The sequence below is a fragment of the Apiospora kogelbergensis genome (genome assembly GCF_038363985.1).
Source record: "Apiospora kogelbergensis strain CBS 113332 chromosome Unknown utg000005l_segment0_segment0, whole genome shotgun sequence".
Lineage (NCBI taxonomy): Eukaryota > Fungi > Ascomycota > Sordariomycetes > Amphisphaeriales > Apiosporaceae > Apiospora > Apiospora kogelbergensis.
The window spans coordinates 796987-812351 of record NW_027117422.1 but is presented as its reverse complement, the minus strand read 5'-3'; the positions used below and the strand labels follow the sequence as shown (position 1 = coordinate 812351).

Here is a 15365-nt window from a genome sequence, read left to right as displayed (position 1 = left end):
GATGACATAGTCCTGGTATATTGAAAATTTAGTTGGGGGCGTATCATGGATGCCTACTAGATATGTACTCGATCGCGAGAACTGAGTAGAGCGCTCGCTGATGTGGTGGACTTGTCTTTCCTACCCCGTGGATCACGTCGCCGGTGCAATCAAAGTTTAGACCATAAGCGCATCTACATACATGATTTGTGACTGGGTTTCTATCCGCAACCCCTGAAACTATAAACCCCATACAACATTGTGTGGGAGTATCGATTGCTACTGAATTTATATATACCTACACCAACCAACGGCTACGGTCTCTTAGTGAAATCGTCTTGAATCGTTCCCGCCTGGGTCCATCCATCGCCGCCAGTGAAACTGCTTAGGGCATATGTCGCATATTCGCCTTGACTCTCCCCAGCAGCTGTTCCCTCGTGTCGCTCGACTGCGGATGGAGATCCCGCTGTTTTTGGTGTAAGCGTTCCTCTTGTTAGCTCTCTGACGTCTCATCTCATAGAGGGGGAGGTCGAGAGAGAAAGGCATATAGAGAGCGAAAATGTGACTCACGTTGGCTAGCCACCTCCGCAGCTCCTCCCTTGTCCAGTCCTCGGGGTTGCCCGTAGGGTCGCCTTCTGCCGGAAGCAGATCGCTGCCCCAGATGATGTAGGTACTGGCAGCGACGACGAGGGCGGCGAAACCCAGGAAGGCGTTCTATAATGGACACACACGGCGTTAGAAAACGAGGCGGCGGGTGCAAAGGAAAGTACGGTTCGGTTCAGTGCGGTTCAACCTTAGCGTACCTTGGACTTCATGGCATTGTCAATGGGCGTCATTTTTCTCGTCTTGCTGTCTCTTTACTCTTGCAGGAACTCAAGTGATGAAATGGAAGGCTGACAGAAAAAAGAAGAGACTGATATACGTCGATTGATATTGATGAAATTATGATGCGAAACAGAGAGGTGGCAACTTGACGCGGCTTCTACCTAGTCAGGCCACGACACGGGCATACATCATATGTCGCTTTGCCCCTCCATAAATCAGTGGCCAATCGCCCCAGATAGAACATTCACTATGAAATACTGGCCTCAATATTCAACCAAGCCACGTTCATAACCTTCATGTACATTCTATAATAGGCAACATAACATTTCCAGGACATTGGCCGATATGGTGTTTTCTCTTCTTATTCTTTGAATTTTAATGCCTCTAAATGGAATGTATGCCTGCCATAACTCGGCTGTCTATATAACTTACTTATGCGTCCAGCCCGTCTAGCTCTATGAGTTTCGTAACTATTTTGATGACTTCGTTCTCGTGCACATCCGACTGCGGGTTGTTGACCTTCAGCGCGATCATGTTATCGACCATGCCGCGTAGTCTGGAGACCAATACACCGATTCTCGCCCATCCGCGTAACCTGATCAGACGACCGTTAGTGAATATCCATATTGGACTGGGAATTATTGGTGATAACGTACTTGAGCCATCCATCGACGACCAATCCCCTGCCCATGGTATCTAGCTCAATGGCGCCGGAGAAGAGTAGGAGGGTGAACGCGTTGAAAGCTGTCACGGGTTAGCATGCTTGTGTATCTGCATCTTCCAACCGAATCTGATTTGGGTGTTTTTTTTTCAAAGACAAGGGAAATGGAGACGAAACTTACGAGTCAAGTCGCGCACAAAGATCTTGCTCGTTGAGATCATGGTGAAGTACGACACGAACGCAGCATTGCCCGCGAACCCCTGGTGGTCGAACAGCGTGCTGCTGGGATGGATGAAAACCCGGCCGTTCTCCTGCGTGTAGTAGCGGATCGTCTTGGCCTCGGGGGTCGAGCTCGACGGCGCCCGCCATCGAGGCCGCAAACTTCTTGTCCGGGAACTGGATGCGCGCAATTTGTGGTGCGAAAGCCGACGCCGTCAGGGCCCGGATCAGCGACATGGACGACGCCGAGGCTGGCGCGGCAGCGGAGCCGCCGCGCCTGCCTCCGCCCTCGATGCTCTTGTTGAAGACCGAAGGGGAGGCGATGCCCATCTCCACCAACGCCGAGTAGAACTGCGTCCTTGACGCAGCGATGTCCGAGAGCGTGTTGTAAGACATGAAGTTCTCGTCGCAGAAGCTGCGTACCTGTCGCTGTGGCAGCCTCTCGTCCATCATCGCGCTCCACTGCTGGAATCCTCGAAGGTCGGTCAGGAGATCACCGTCGCCCTTGGCGAACCGCATTCGTGCCTCCTTGGCCAGGTCACGTTTATCAGGCGGGGAGAGGAAGGGGCTCTTGGAGCTCAGAATTGCGGCGATAGTAACGGCTTCATCCAGGCATCCGAATATGGATCCGTAAACCATTAGCTTTCCGCATCGCAAGTCGGCAGGGATCATAGCCAATTGCTGACCGAGCGATGTAAGTTCTTCGCCGTCGAGTGCACCCATTCTCTGCAGTAGCTTGATAGCTCCCTCCACAGCAGATGTGGTAGGGGGTGTGGGTGTTCTCGCTAAGAAGCCGGCTACGTCGATAGTACCCATAGCCCTTACGGATAGACAAAGCTGTTCGAGAGCAACACGCCGAATTTCAGGTTCAGGCCTCTCCGCCATTTGTTGCTCCAGCTTTGCGGTGTACATTTTGTAACAGATGCCGGCTTGCACACGACCAGCGCGACCACGTCGCTGCTTACAAGCTGCGCGCGAAGCCCAAGTCTCCTCCAGCTTTCGCATGTTGTTCTGCGGGTCGTAGCTTGTCTCCTTGACCCTTCCCGTGTCGATAACAGCAACAATGTCATCGATGGTGATGGATGTCTCGGCAACGTTGGTTGCAACCACGACTTTACGCTTCCCAGGAGGTGGGCTAGTGAAGACTCGCCGTTGCTCCCGTGTATCGAGCGAGGCATGCAACGGCAGGACGTGTAGATTTGACTCAGCTCTGAGCTCGTTCACGGTCCGGTTGATCTCAGCAACACCTGGGAGGAAGATCAAGATGCCGCCCTTCTTGTTGCTGTCGTACAAAGACGCGTCAATGGCCTTCGTCGTCTCTGCGAGCAAGGAATAGTTGATACGCGAACCAAGTTTCTGGATAATCTTGTTGACCGGGTCCAGTGTCTTGTCCGAATCAGCTGGGCCATCGTCGTGGTATCGGTCATATCCCAACTTGAAGTCCGTCATACGAATGATGTCGTCCAGGTAGTAGTCATCCACGGGGTAGGTTCTACCACTGATCTCGACCAGACCAACGCTGAGGCCCTCCATGGTGAAATAATCTTTGAATGTCGCCGCATCCAAAGTGGCACTCATGAGGACAAGCTTGAGGTCTCTTCTGCGCTTGAGCACATCGCGGATGATAGACAGCAGGAAGTCGGTATCAAGACTGCGCTCGTGAACCTCGTCGATCACGATGTGAGTTACATCAGCAAGTGAAGCAATGACATCTTCGGTCCGTCCACCTGAAGTCTGTAAACGCCTCAGCAGCACACCAGTGGTGACAAAGGTGATCCTCGTCTGAGCGCTTGACTTGTGCTCTCCTCTGATTGAATAGCCCACTTCTTCTCCGATCTTGTAGCACCGCTCCTCGCTTACACGGTCTGCTAGGCCCAGGGCGGAGATTCGGCGAGGCTGTGTGCATATAAGGTTTGCCACACTACCGTAACCCTTGCTGTAAAGATCATCCAGGATGAACTGAACGGACTGGGTTGATTTACCACTACCGGTTTCACCAGCAATGATAGTCACCTGGTTGCTCAACACAGTATCGACGACCGTATCTCTTACTTGCCAAGCTGGTAGTTTCTGCCGTTGCGCTATCATCTTCTTGACAGCAGGATCTTCTTGCCTTCTCTGCCACGACTCTTTACTCTTGGGGTCGGTAATCCATTTCAGGGGCTTCGGGTGCCTGGCCGTCTTGCGCCGGGCATTGACAGTCCGTACTTCCGATGCGGTCGACGCCACCCCTGAAATCTCCTTGAGCTTGCCAGGCCGCTGGATGATGTCGTTGATGTTCTGCTGGACCCAATCTATGGCGAAGTAGATTTTCATAGGCTCGCCGCCCAAAGACTCTCTGACATAGGAAAGGGTCTTCTTGATGATGCTGAGTTTGATGTAGGACGGGAGCTCCGACACCATCGCGACTATCAACTCGGTAGGGTACCGTGGCGATCTGCGGACTTGAATTGCCGTAGCAATGTTCTTATTTGGTCCATTTTCGACTGACTCGATGGCGATTTGGCATACCGTATCTGATATGCGCTGGTATTGCTCGCCAAACACGGATTCGAGACTCTCCATCTCTTCCTCCCAGCATTCCTCGGGTGTGCCGAGAATGAGTGGCTCTTCCGGGGATCCAGGAGGGTTCGCAGAGCCATCACCACTAGCGAGAAGGATGGTTTGCAACGCGTCTGCAGTCGCATCCTCGTCCATGCCGCTGTCGTTGTAGACTTTCCTGCAGAGCTCGATAGAATATCCGGATTGAGAAAGCCGTTTTATCGCTGCTTCCCGCTTCAGATCGGATGTTGCAGCTACCGACACGCCAGCGCTGTAGTTTCCAGGCAGCGCCCACTTGGGCAGGTCATCCTCTGGTACGTGGATCAGCAGCCACTCCAGGGTTTCCTCTCGGTCCTTGCATTCTTCAACAGCCTCCTCTATGTGGCTGACCCGGAAGTCCGCGACCGTGAACTCCTTAATGATGCTTTGTTTCTGTGCTGCTGTCATCTTGACACCGTGGGGGTTCCATATGACCTCGCGCCGAAGCAGATCTTCCAGCTGCGAACGGGTCTTCCTACCCATCTCAATCTTCGGCACCGAGGTCCAGCCTTTCATGGGATTCGAGCCAACCCCTGCCGAGTGGCCCGCCGCGTTGCTTCTGAGGACCAGCCCAGAGGCGCCCGGCATAGTCCTTGCCTTCTCCCTGATAGCTTCTTGCTCCTTGCGCTTCTTTTCCTTGGCCACCTTTTCGTCTTCGCGTTGCTTCTGGGTGGCGAACGGATCAGCATCGTACATCCACCCCTTGGCCCTCTTTCGCATCTTCCTTCTTGAGGTTTCCAAACTCCTTCCACAAGTCCCTGTAGTCCGGGGGCAACATGGTGTGAATGTTTTTCATACTACAAACCCGGAACAAGGCATATGTAGCGGCCGCATGGCGAGCCTCCAGCGCCGTCTCTCTGGTAACTAGGTGCTTGTGAGTGGGAGGCAGCTTGAAGGGCGGCACGGCCTGCATCTCATGGGTTTTGGGGTGCTTGGCACGCATGGTCACAAAGCAAGAATAGCCATCTGCGCTTTTGTTCATCTAATACAACTATCAATACATTGGCTTTATCAGGTACAATCCGGAGATGCTCACGTTATCATAACTAGGCTTCTCCCATTTTTGCTTCTGGCAGTGCTCTGACAGAAGATTGACTGGCAGTTTTCCTGTCCAGCTAGAACCACCGATGATCTGCTTCACCGTAGGCTTCGGGGGGCCTGTTGGTTCATCTTCAGCTGGCTTTGCCGGCTTAGGACGTCTGGGCTTGGGGTCTTTGTCAGAGTTTGTGAAGACGATAAAGTCATCCTCTCTCGGGGGTTTGGGGGCGGGGGCCTTTGCCGGCTTCTTGGACGAAGACGAAGCAGCGGACGCCGCTGGCGCTGGCGCTGGCTTGGCGGCCTTTTCCTTGCCCTTCTTTACCATCGTCGCGGCAATTGGAAAGGGAGATGTCGGGAAGTTAGAGAAAGATGTGCAGTTGTTGCTGCGTTGTCTTTCAATGTTCAATCTGCGAAGATGTTTCCAGTGAGGTCAAGTAAAAAACCGGGGTTTTCCAACGCTAGAACACAGCGCGAATTGGATGATTCGCACTAACGCAGAGATATTAGCGAAAAGCTACAGGGGGTCTTCAGGCTGTTTCAAACGTCTTTTGGGGAACTAGATGACCTCGAAACACAGTGTTTGCAATTAGTTGGAAGCTACGAGCGCCTACCTTTTGGTTTCACACTTGATGTCATCTTTGCCTACGGAGTACTTATAATAAGTATCTGTTAACCATGTACCTTCTCTTCACCTCATTATCACACAGTAGCATATAAAGGAAGCAGCATTGCAACCAAGATATATCATGTCAACCACAGGATCAGAGGGCGAGGAAGCCATCACCGGCGGTGAGATTACCGGCACTGTGATTGAGTCGTCATCCGGCGCTGCCACCGAGGTCAACACCACTACGACCAAACCGCCTCGAAACGCATGTAAGTAGCTTAGAATCGTATTTCGACAAGTCCAGTCTGCGTACGCAGATAGCCTAACAAACCAAGTCGCAGAACTCATGAGTACGAAGCCAAACAAGGGCCAGTCGTTATCAACCCAGGGCCACAAACGGCGCGCATCGTCGCCGTCATCGCCCGGACCGGCCACTTCCTTCACCGCGTCCGCCACTAACAAGAACAAGAAGCGGTCCTTTGCGGGCCGGGACGGCCTGGGCGCGTACATCGCGGACCCCGCCGCCTTCCCGCCGAGCCGGGTCATCTACTACAACGACGACTTCGTGGCCATCCGCGACCTGTACCCCAAGTCGGCGGTGCACTGCCTGCTGCTGCCGCGCAAGGTCCCGGCGGACGTCGAGATGTTCGAGGCCGTCCGCTCGGACCCGGCTTTCCTCGCCGCGGCGCAGGCCGAGGCCGCCAAGCTCAAGCAGCTGGTGGCCAAGGAGCTGGAGCGGAAGTTCGGTAGTGGGAGCCGGAGCAGCGCGCTACGCCAGCGAGTTCTGGACGGCGGCGGCGGCGATCAACTCGAGGCCGGAGAGGAGGAGGAAGAGTGGGAAGGAAAGAAGGACGGCAAGCTGCCGCCGGGCCGGGACTGGGCGAAGGAGGTCAAAATCGGCCTGCACTCGAACCCGTCTATGAACCACTTGCACATCCACGTGCTGTCGCGCGACATGTCGTCGGAGTCCCTCAAGCACAAGAAGCACTACAACTCGTTCACCACGAACTTCTTCGCGGACCTGGACGCGTTCCCCATGGACGATAACGAGGTGTACGCGCGGAAGCACTCAAATTGGTCGAGCCAGGATATGGTCTGTTGGCGATGTGGGAAAAACTTTACCAACAAGTTCCAGAAGCTCAAGGAGCACCTGGCAGAGGAGTTTGAGAAATGGAAACGAGAATAGAGGATTAGTGGTCTTTTTCTCCCAGATGCCTCACTGTTCCTGAGCTGTCTGTATGTTAACGTCTCAACCATCAAAAGCACCGAAGTTTCGCTTGTAAAATGCCAATGAAACACATATATACCCCTGATATCGGGAACGAAAGTGTGCCTCCAGCGGCAAAGTTGCAATTCATCTAATCTAAACTCATCTAAACTCATGACGCTTCATTCTTTATGCTATATCGTACTGGTAAATAAGGAAAAGGTGCTGTAAAGCTTTCAAATGCTACATTTCAATCGGTACTGTATCCCCCAATCCCTGGCCGAAAACCCAAACTCAATATGGAAAAAACAAAAGTGGTATCTCATTGCAAATAACCTCGGAAATCGTTTTGGTGGTGTGTATATGTTGTCACAATCTGTTCTTTAATCAATGTAGGGGATACATCGGCCTCGGGCTGGGCCGTCCAGCCAGGTGTTCGTCGTTCTTCTTTGCAAGCAGGTGGTTCGTCTCATTAGGGGTTTCCCTGGTGTTGTCTTCGACGTCTTTCTTATCCTCGTTGTCCGAGGCCACCCGCGTGTCGCTGCTGTCTTCCCTTCGGGTTTCTGTCCGGTCTTCCGTCCGGGTTTCCGTCCGGGGGTGCGCCCGCTCCTCGGACTCGGGGATGGGCGCCAGAAGCGCGGACTCACTGCTGAGACTCCTTGACACCAGAGGGGGTATCTCGCCGCCCGGGGTTTCAAGCTGAGGGCCAATTTCGGGCGACATGGCCGCAGCCCGCAAGGCGGCGGCGGCAGCGGCTGTATCATCGAATTGGACTTCGGCGTTGCCGCCGTCGTCTCCCGTCACGACTCGCTCGAGCGGTGCCGTGGCCGGAGCAGTGCTGGGCTTGAGCCTCGAATCGAGCTTCAAGACTTCCTGGGCCAGGCTCCGCACGCCTGATGCGATGAGCTCTGGACGCTCCCAGGCTAGCAGACCGGCCTTTCCAGAGGCTCTATGCGTGTGGAGGACCTTGTACTTGGTCTTGGCCCAGGCGGGGCACGCGTAGTCTTCCTTGGTCTCGTGCTGTGGCCGGATCTGCGCTGGCGCATCTTCTTGGTAGGACTCGCCAGCTGCTTCCGCCGCCGCCACCTCGTCTCCCAGGAACACGGTGATGGCCACTCTGGGCCGCCACTTCTTGGCCACAGCCTTCTTCTGGGTGGATATTTCGGGGTGGTGTAAGCTGTGGGCCCAGAACCTCATGGCCGCTTCAGGGCCCGGCAGCCAGGCCAGCTGCGTGAAGTTGACGACCTCCGTGGGGGTGAATTCCTTGTGGGGGGCCAGAAGCTTCAGGTACTTGAGGACGAAGACGAGCAGACCTGTCGGCGAGTCGCACAGGGCATAAGCGAGGGTGTTGGGCTCCTGCATTGCCAGTTGGTGGTTCAGTCCGATTTGCACGGGCGTTGACGAGTTCTTGTCGGCGGCGCCCTTAGCAACTTCGTTTCTCTTGAGGGCCGAAAAATCATCCTTATGGTAGGCGAAGATGGGCGCGGAGAAGAGCTTCGCGATGGACCACTTCGCCCACGCGATCGGCGTCTCCTGCAATCTCGGCTGCGCCAGAGGCGGCGAGATGAAGTGCGCGCCCACGCAAGCGTCGGGATGCTGGGTTGCCAGGTAGCTTGCCAGCTTCCAATCGATTTGAGCAGGGGACGCCGCCCCGGAGCCAGCGTTGGTGACGAGGTAGTGCGGATACTCCAGCCGGTGCATCAGGGAGTTGAGGATTTCTCCAGTCGTGGAGATGACCGGGGTGTTGTTCGGCAGCGCATCGCTGAAACCAAGTCCTGGCAGCGAGGGGATGACGAGGTGGAACGCTTGCGCGCCATTCTCAGGCTCCGTGAAGGACTTGAGGATGTGCCCGAATGACAGGCAGGTAAGGGGGAAGGGGGGTATCAGAAGAAGGGGAATGGCGTCCTCCGTGTGCGCAGAGCGGACGTGGATAAAGTGAACGCGAATAGGCGCTTCAGCATTCGGTATCGTGAAGCCAGTGCGGAACTGTGGTAATTCATTGAGAGCTGCCTCTTCCGAGCGCCATTCGTATTGCTCAACCCTGACAGGTCTGTTAGTCCGTCGTAACTATCAAATGTCGCGCGGGGGTGGCTTTTCAGAAGCTTTTCAGAAGAGGACTCACCAGAAATCAATCAAGGGCTCGACCAAAGGTTTGGGCTCCCACCAGTCCACCGAGTTTGGCTCCGACTGCTCGTGAGGCAATCTGGTGATCTCGAGCTTCTGCTGCGTGAGATCGATATATTTCGTTGATACCTGGTGTTCAGAGTCAGCAGGCGTGAGCCACAGAGCTTCACCTAAATGTGATTGATCGGCAACGTCTTGGCGCTCTACTTACATGCAATTGGTATGGCTTGACTTCCTCATCTGGAGGGGAGCTACCAGTCTGGCCAGCAGCGGTAGCGTCGTCGGCTGGCTGTTGGTCGGCGTCGCCAGCCATTATCCGCGCAATCGACGTCGTATCGGTGAATGTTCCGTACATGATGGATGAGGATGAAGCAGAACAGCTGTGAGAATGTGTCGACAGAACAACACACGTTCCGCGGGCAGTCCCCCGTTCTTTACCTCGCGCGCAAACCCATTTAATTATATCTGGGAATCAAGCATGCGGTGTGGCTTGACAAGCTCGACAGAGACCGGAGTGTGGCAAGTGATGTTCCCTCCGCTGGCCTGCCTTGGCCTAAAGGGTGTTAGACCGGCGCTTGAAACAGGATTTTACATGCAGAACCCTTGTCCGACGGCTAGACCCCTGTGCTGCTCTTGCTACCCAAGGACCCTTGAAGGCCGGTTGCGAGGGAAAAAAGGGAAATCGGCAGGCTAGCAGGCAGGCAGGATGTGGCGGCAAGGAGTGGCGGTGTCTGCATTATCTGGACGGTCTCGACAGGTTCATGCAGCTGCGTAGATCAGCCCAGCCCAGCAAATGAAAAGGGCGAAAGGCTGTTTCGTTGCCTATCGTCTGCGCAGAGAGCGGCTCTACCACAGAAGCGGTGAACCCATGCCTGGCACCTTTGGGAACGGGGAACGCGCGCTCAGGCGCCGTATGGCCTGGCCCAGATGGCCAGCACACGTTAAAGTGGTGACTGCAGAGGTCACACTGGACAGACGCTTATTCTTAGCCCAACGGGGGAGACCCACGGCAGAGTGTGAGCTGTTTCGCGATAATCAGCCCAGCAGCATCTCGTTGGATTCTGGTTGGAGGTTGGTTTGCGGTGGGCAGCGGTGGGCAGGTGGATGCTGTCGGTCGTTGCAGCAGAGCCCGACGATTCGGTGCTACTCGACGTCGACGACGAGGACTGGACGAGCTCTAACTCGACGAGGGAGCAAAAGTCAGATCCGTCCCCGTCGAGGATCCGTCTCCATAGCTGAGTTGTACAAGTGGCGGTGCATACGCGCATCACATTGGCATGCTCCCTTCTGGGGACCCCCTGTTCCCTCGCGGAGATGATCTTCGGTCAGCCCTTTCGCATCTGCACCACGTCCGAGGGAGGGAGAGAGCAGAAGGTCGTACGTAGATTCGGTGTCAGCAAAGAAGCAAAAAAACGGCATCAATATACACAGCTGTCTACTGTTTGACTGTGATGACAAGCTATCCATGCCTGACAGACGGGCACCAACTCGTACTAGCAGATCGGACCAAGCTTGCCGCTCTAGACCGCGATGCATCCACTATCGACGGCTTGCATGCTACCCCTTACCATTCCTGGGAGGACCATGGGCGCGAGATGTAAAAGCTCCCACCGTCTCCTGTCCAACCTCCGCGCTAATGTAAACATCATCATGTACTCCATCCATCGAGATATCAAAGAAAAAGTTTGCTCTACCGTCGCGTCGGTGCCCGATTGTGACGTTGATCGTAGGCCATGGGACTCGAGATATGCGAACATATCCGCCTACCCCGCGGTTGCGTTGACTGATAGGGTCAAGACAGCTGAAGAGCCACTTCCACTCTGGGCGCTGTCCGGATACAGACCCTTGGTCTGCACCAGATGACACGCTTCGTCGCAGCCGCCAGCGCAGAAGAGGCAATCGCGCTCGCTTGCAAAGATCTAGGGCGCGGCGCGCAACAACGAACAGGTCAGCCAGCCAGCCAGTCGGCCAACTCGCATGTGAAGATTGATATGACTCAGTGACAGCTTTCAAAATCCGTCTCCATCTGCCCATCTGCACTGCACGCACCATTACGGGTCCCTTGTATGTATGTATGTATCCACGAACCACAGACCCCCAACCCCGACCCCCAGCGATAGAAGCTCGCCGGCAGCGACGGTCTGCCTGATCTTCTTTCTGCTGTATGCGGTTGAGAAGAGTGGACTCGATCGTCGATTTGCGGAAGCCAACCACCTGGGCCGCCGCCAGCGGACCCATCACCAGGTAGCCACTGCCGCGCAGCGCGGTCTCCGAACGCGAGGGGGTTGAAGCCCGCGGCATGAGCGGGCGTCGGCGGCCTCAGAGCTTGGGTCGAGAGCAACCTTGGGCCCGATCATGAACCCTGCCCGCAGCGCGGCGTCGTTCTGCTCTGCACGTCGACGTTTTGGGGGTTGCACGCCATGAAGTAGCTGGGTCGCGATGGAGTCGTGGCTGGTGACCGACGTGCACGATCGTGGTGGGCTGATACCAAGAAAATGCGAGCGAGGGGTCGCACGCCCGTGACCCTGGCGGGCTTCAGCAGATCGCCCACCGACGCCAGCCGCATGAGCTCCTTGATCACCTCGGCCTGTGCGGCTATCTGGAGAACGGGGAAAGCGTAATCGTCGGGGTTGGGCGACTGCCCCACGCCCAGACGGTGGTATGTGAGAATGCTGTTGTCGGCTTGTAAGGCATAGTCGATGTGTGAGTATACTTAATAGGCTTATACTTACTAATTCAACATCTACCAAAAGAACTTGGAATCATCATCATCATCATTGTTTCTCATCCAGCGACGCTTCGCCTCAGTATACTGCTATGTGCTATGCGACGCGATGACTTATGTCAACGGTCACCTCACGACTAACATTCTGGAGAATTTCCTCGTTCTTACTGGCTCACTTTGGCGGGACGCATACCTATATGCTGATGACGCAGTTGTCGTCCACGAGCATCTCCCTGATGACTCGCTCGGTGGCGCCGGGGCGGTGGACCAGCTGTAGAGGTCCAATATCGATCTTCACCGCGTCAACGTCGCTATCGACGCGCGTGGGGTCTGGTACAGCGTGTTGGTCGCCTGATAAAAGTAGACGCGGACACCCCGAGCTCTATGCATCGCTTGACGCACTTTGAGTCTATTCACTGGTCCCGCAGGACGCCAAGAGGAGCACGCTCTTTCTCCCAGAATGTTCAGGGTGCAGCATGGTCCCGTTCTTAAGGCGGGCGAGACGTGGATGCTAATATATGGCAGACAAGGCCATATGCACATAGTAAATGTATAACACCATCCTAGACGATTCGATGAGATCGTGGGCATCAGTATGGAGGCCTCTGGATCGCTAAGCACCTTTACTTTCCTCAGTATTGACCCATAGGTTCAGACTCATCTGCCAATATCTGAAGTAATTAATACAATATCAGTGGCGTCTTTTCAGCGAACCAACGATTTATACTAGGTGTCAACTCTCCTGTCACGAGAATCACTATTGGTTTAATAATACTGATAAACGAAAGACGAAAGACGAAAGACGAAGTACCCCAGCTTGGCTCGTGTCTCTTAGAAAGGGGGTAGCCGACTTCTGGCCGACGCCATCTTGATCCTCGCCAGATGGCATTACGTCGGTGGATGCCCACTATGCTGTCTCCTTTCCAGAGACGATATCGTGGATGCATGAATATCGTAACATTAGTTGCATAACGGGTTATAGATATTTGGGGCCCCGAATAAATCTGCTACACCGCCTGCCGGCCTCTGCCGCGAGGGGGACTGACACTATCGTCAGGGTTGGTGAAACCGTGGGGTCCATACTTCTCAACATGCCATGGTGAGAGAAAACGAAAAAGCCTCAATCCATTGTAGAAAGGGATATTTACGTATGTATTCATCATCCCGTCTCATGTTGCTGCGAAGATCAATACTCGGAAAAGTGGCTCGGCGGCCTCTTGCCAATGCAACTTCCTGAATTTTGGTTTGGACCGAAATGCAAGTTACCCGCCTTCGAAATGAACCCCATTCGGTAACAGCTCTGGCAATGGCTACACAAGTTTCAGCCCCGGAAACATGAGTTCGTATGTATCTTGACATGTTGTTTTGTACCGGATCCTGCTTACGGAGTTCGTGGTGCCTCTCGTCGGTACGACTCACGACAAACATGTGTTAGTTGACGGTTAAAGAAAGGGAGGTCGGGGGATGCACCCTAGTCGGACGGGGAGGTGGGTGGTGCGATGCGGGGGGGCGGTGCCTCGGTATCCAACTTATTAGCTTCCTTTTAGTGATAGACGACCCCCGGGTACTGCGCGGGAGCCAGGTCCCAAGTCCCTGTCTAGTTCCAGATGAACCATCATGAGCAAGTGTGTGATAGCGGATGCTGGAGGATCTCAATAGGCTCCACCAACTTGGACAAGAAATTGATACCCAGTGGGAGAAAGACGGCCATCGCACCATCATGAGCGGTCCACCAAAACCCCCAGCCCAGCAGCCGCCGCCGAAGACGAAGACGACGGTCCTCCTGACCGGCTGCTCCGAAGGCGGCATCGGCTTCGCCCTGGCGCAGGAGTACCGGCGGCGCGGCTGCCATGTGATCGCAACGGCGCGCAACCCGGCCAAGATGCAGGCCCTCCTCTGCCAGCAGCCAGGCCGCGACGCCGACCTGACCTTGCTACCCCTCGACGTGGCGGACCCAACGTCGATCGAGGGAGCGGTGCAGGCCGTCACGGACCTTCTGGCCGCCGCGAAGGACGGCTGTTCTTCCCTGGATATCTTGGTCAACAACGCGGGCGGCGGCTACCAGGCCCCGCTGCTGGACGCCGACCTGGACGAGGCACGCCGCCTCTTCGACGTCAACGTCTGGGGCGTGCTCGCCGTGACGCAGGCCTTCGCGCCGCTCCTCGTCGCCTCCGCCTCGGCCGGACGGCGGCCGCGCGTGGTGAATATTGGGAGCGTGGTGGGCGTTGTGCCAATCCCGTGGCAAGGCATCTGTAAGTTAGCTATATACATATATACTATACACTTGTGCAATTCTCTATCATTGGCCTCCTAGCCTTCCTTTGCCGCGACTCACTGACGTCCTTTCCACTAGACAACGCCTCCAAAGGCGCCCTAGCCGGCATCAACGACACCATGCGTCTTGAGTTCCGGCCGCTGGGCATCGACGTCGTCCACATCGTCACGGGCGGCATCGCGACCAAATTCTTCGACAACGCGGCAGCTACCAGGCTGCCGCGGGACAGCCTCTACACGCCCATCGCGGCGGACATCGAGCGCAATACCGACGGGACCCGGGCCCGAGAGACGCAGGGCTGCTCCGTCGAGGACTACGCGCGCCGCGTGGTCGCACAGACGCTCAGGGCGAACCCGCCCACGTCGGTCTGGAAGGGCACAATGTCCACCATCGTCTGGCTGGCCTCGCGCTTTGGTTGGGACTGGATCAACGACAAGATCATCGAGTGGCTGTGGGGGATGGGCCCGCTGCGGGCCAAGTTCAAGGCGGCAACGTCCAAGAAGGAGTCGTAAGCGGTTTTGTTGGTTTATTTATATCACACATTGCAGGATTCAGCCACCATTGCTTTTATCAGCGAGGTTGGGGTGCTGCTGAGGGGAATGAGATCTAGGCCAGACTAATTAAGTCCCAGTAATTTGCATTGTCTGCTTTCTATTACTATTACTTGATGACACCTCTTGTCTTCTCGTCGTCTATATCCAGTAGGGTTGCCCTTTCTCATCACTCATTCACGTAAGTGCTGCAGAACAAACGGCTTCAGCGATGTCTTCATAAAACATAGTGCTATTCCTCGCATCATTCCCTGATCCATGAAAATCAGTCGCCACTGCTCATGAAGTTTCAGTAGGGGTCATCCCCCTAAGCCGGTTCATTTGATGGACAATCCCGCACATTGGGAATGAAAGGGCGTTGACCGGGTTCCTCCATGGAGCCCCATAGCGTGATCGTGCAGGCGTAAATATCATGTATGATAACGTCCAGGTACCGATTGACTTATAAATGTGAAGTCCGGTAAGGTGCATGTATACTGCATCTGCATATGAGGTCTGCAGCTTTCGCAGTCGCTTGGCCCTGAAAGGAATCGCAACATATATCAGCAGGCATGTCAGAGCTGCTGACGGGGGA

General features: G+C 55.1%; 6 protein-coding genes across 6 annotated transcripts; 3 read left to right on the top strand and 3 right to left on the bottom strand.

Moving 5' to 3' along the window:
- Positions 1-364: 364 nt before the first annotated feature.
- On the bottom strand, positions 365-815 carry PG998_006842 (uncharacterized protein; the record flags this gene model as incomplete). Its single annotated transcript, XM_066873658.1, has 3 exons — positions 365-445; positions 550-693; positions 783-815. The coding sequence occupies 3 exons, from the start codon at positions 813-815 to the stop codon at positions 365-367; spliced, it is 258 nt and encodes an 85-aa protein (XP_066729603.1).
- A 421-nt stretch (positions 816-1236) lies between these two features.
- On the bottom strand, positions 1237-5627 carry PG998_006841 (uncharacterized protein; the record flags this gene model as incomplete). The annotated part of the gene is made up of 6 exons (XM_066873657.1): positions 1237-1399; positions 1461-1548; positions 1647-1776; positions 1823-4930; positions 4959-5246; positions 5301-5627. 6 exons carry the CDS (start codon positions 5625-5627, stop codon positions 1237-1239), a joined length of 4104 nt encoding a protein of 1367 aa, XP_066729602.1.
- A 421-nt stretch (positions 5628-6048) lies between these two features.
- PG998_006840 (Aprataxin-like protein) lies at positions 6049-7095 on the top strand (the record flags this gene model as incomplete). The annotated part of the gene is made up of 2 exons (XM_066873656.1): positions 6049-6178; positions 6227-7095. The coding sequence occupies 2 exons, from the start codon at positions 6049-6051 to the stop codon at positions 7093-7095; spliced, it is 999 nt and encodes a 332-aa protein (XP_066729601.1).
- Positions 7096-7503: 408 nt separating this feature from the next.
- On the bottom strand, positions 7504-9595 carry PG998_006839 (epoxide hydrolase; the record flags this gene model as incomplete). The annotated part of the gene is made up of 3 exons (XM_066873655.1): positions 7504-9157; positions 9239-9369; positions 9452-9595. The coding sequence occupies 3 exons, from the start codon at positions 9593-9595 to the stop codon at positions 7504-7506; spliced, it is 1929 nt and encodes a 642-aa protein (XP_066729600.1).
- Positions 9596-11679: 2084 nt separating this feature from the next.
- Positions 11680-12242, top strand: PG998_006838 (uncharacterized protein; the record flags this gene model as incomplete). The annotated part of the gene is given in 3 exon segments (XM_066873654.1): positions 11680-11716; positions 11733-11899; positions 12033-12242. The coding sequence occupies 3 exon segments, from the start codon at positions 11680-11682 to the stop codon at positions 12240-12242; spliced, it is 414 nt and encodes a 137-aa protein (XP_066729599.1).
- Positions 12243-13685: 1443 nt separating this feature from the next.
- PG998_006837 (uncharacterized protein) lies at positions 13686-14752 on the top strand (the record flags this gene model as incomplete). Its single annotated transcript, XM_066873653.1, has 2 exons — positions 13686-14217; positions 14319-14752. 2 exons carry the CDS (start codon positions 13686-13688, stop codon positions 14750-14752), a joined length of 966 nt encoding a protein of 321 aa, XP_066729598.1.
- Between the last annotated feature and the right edge of the window lie 613 nt (positions 14753-15365).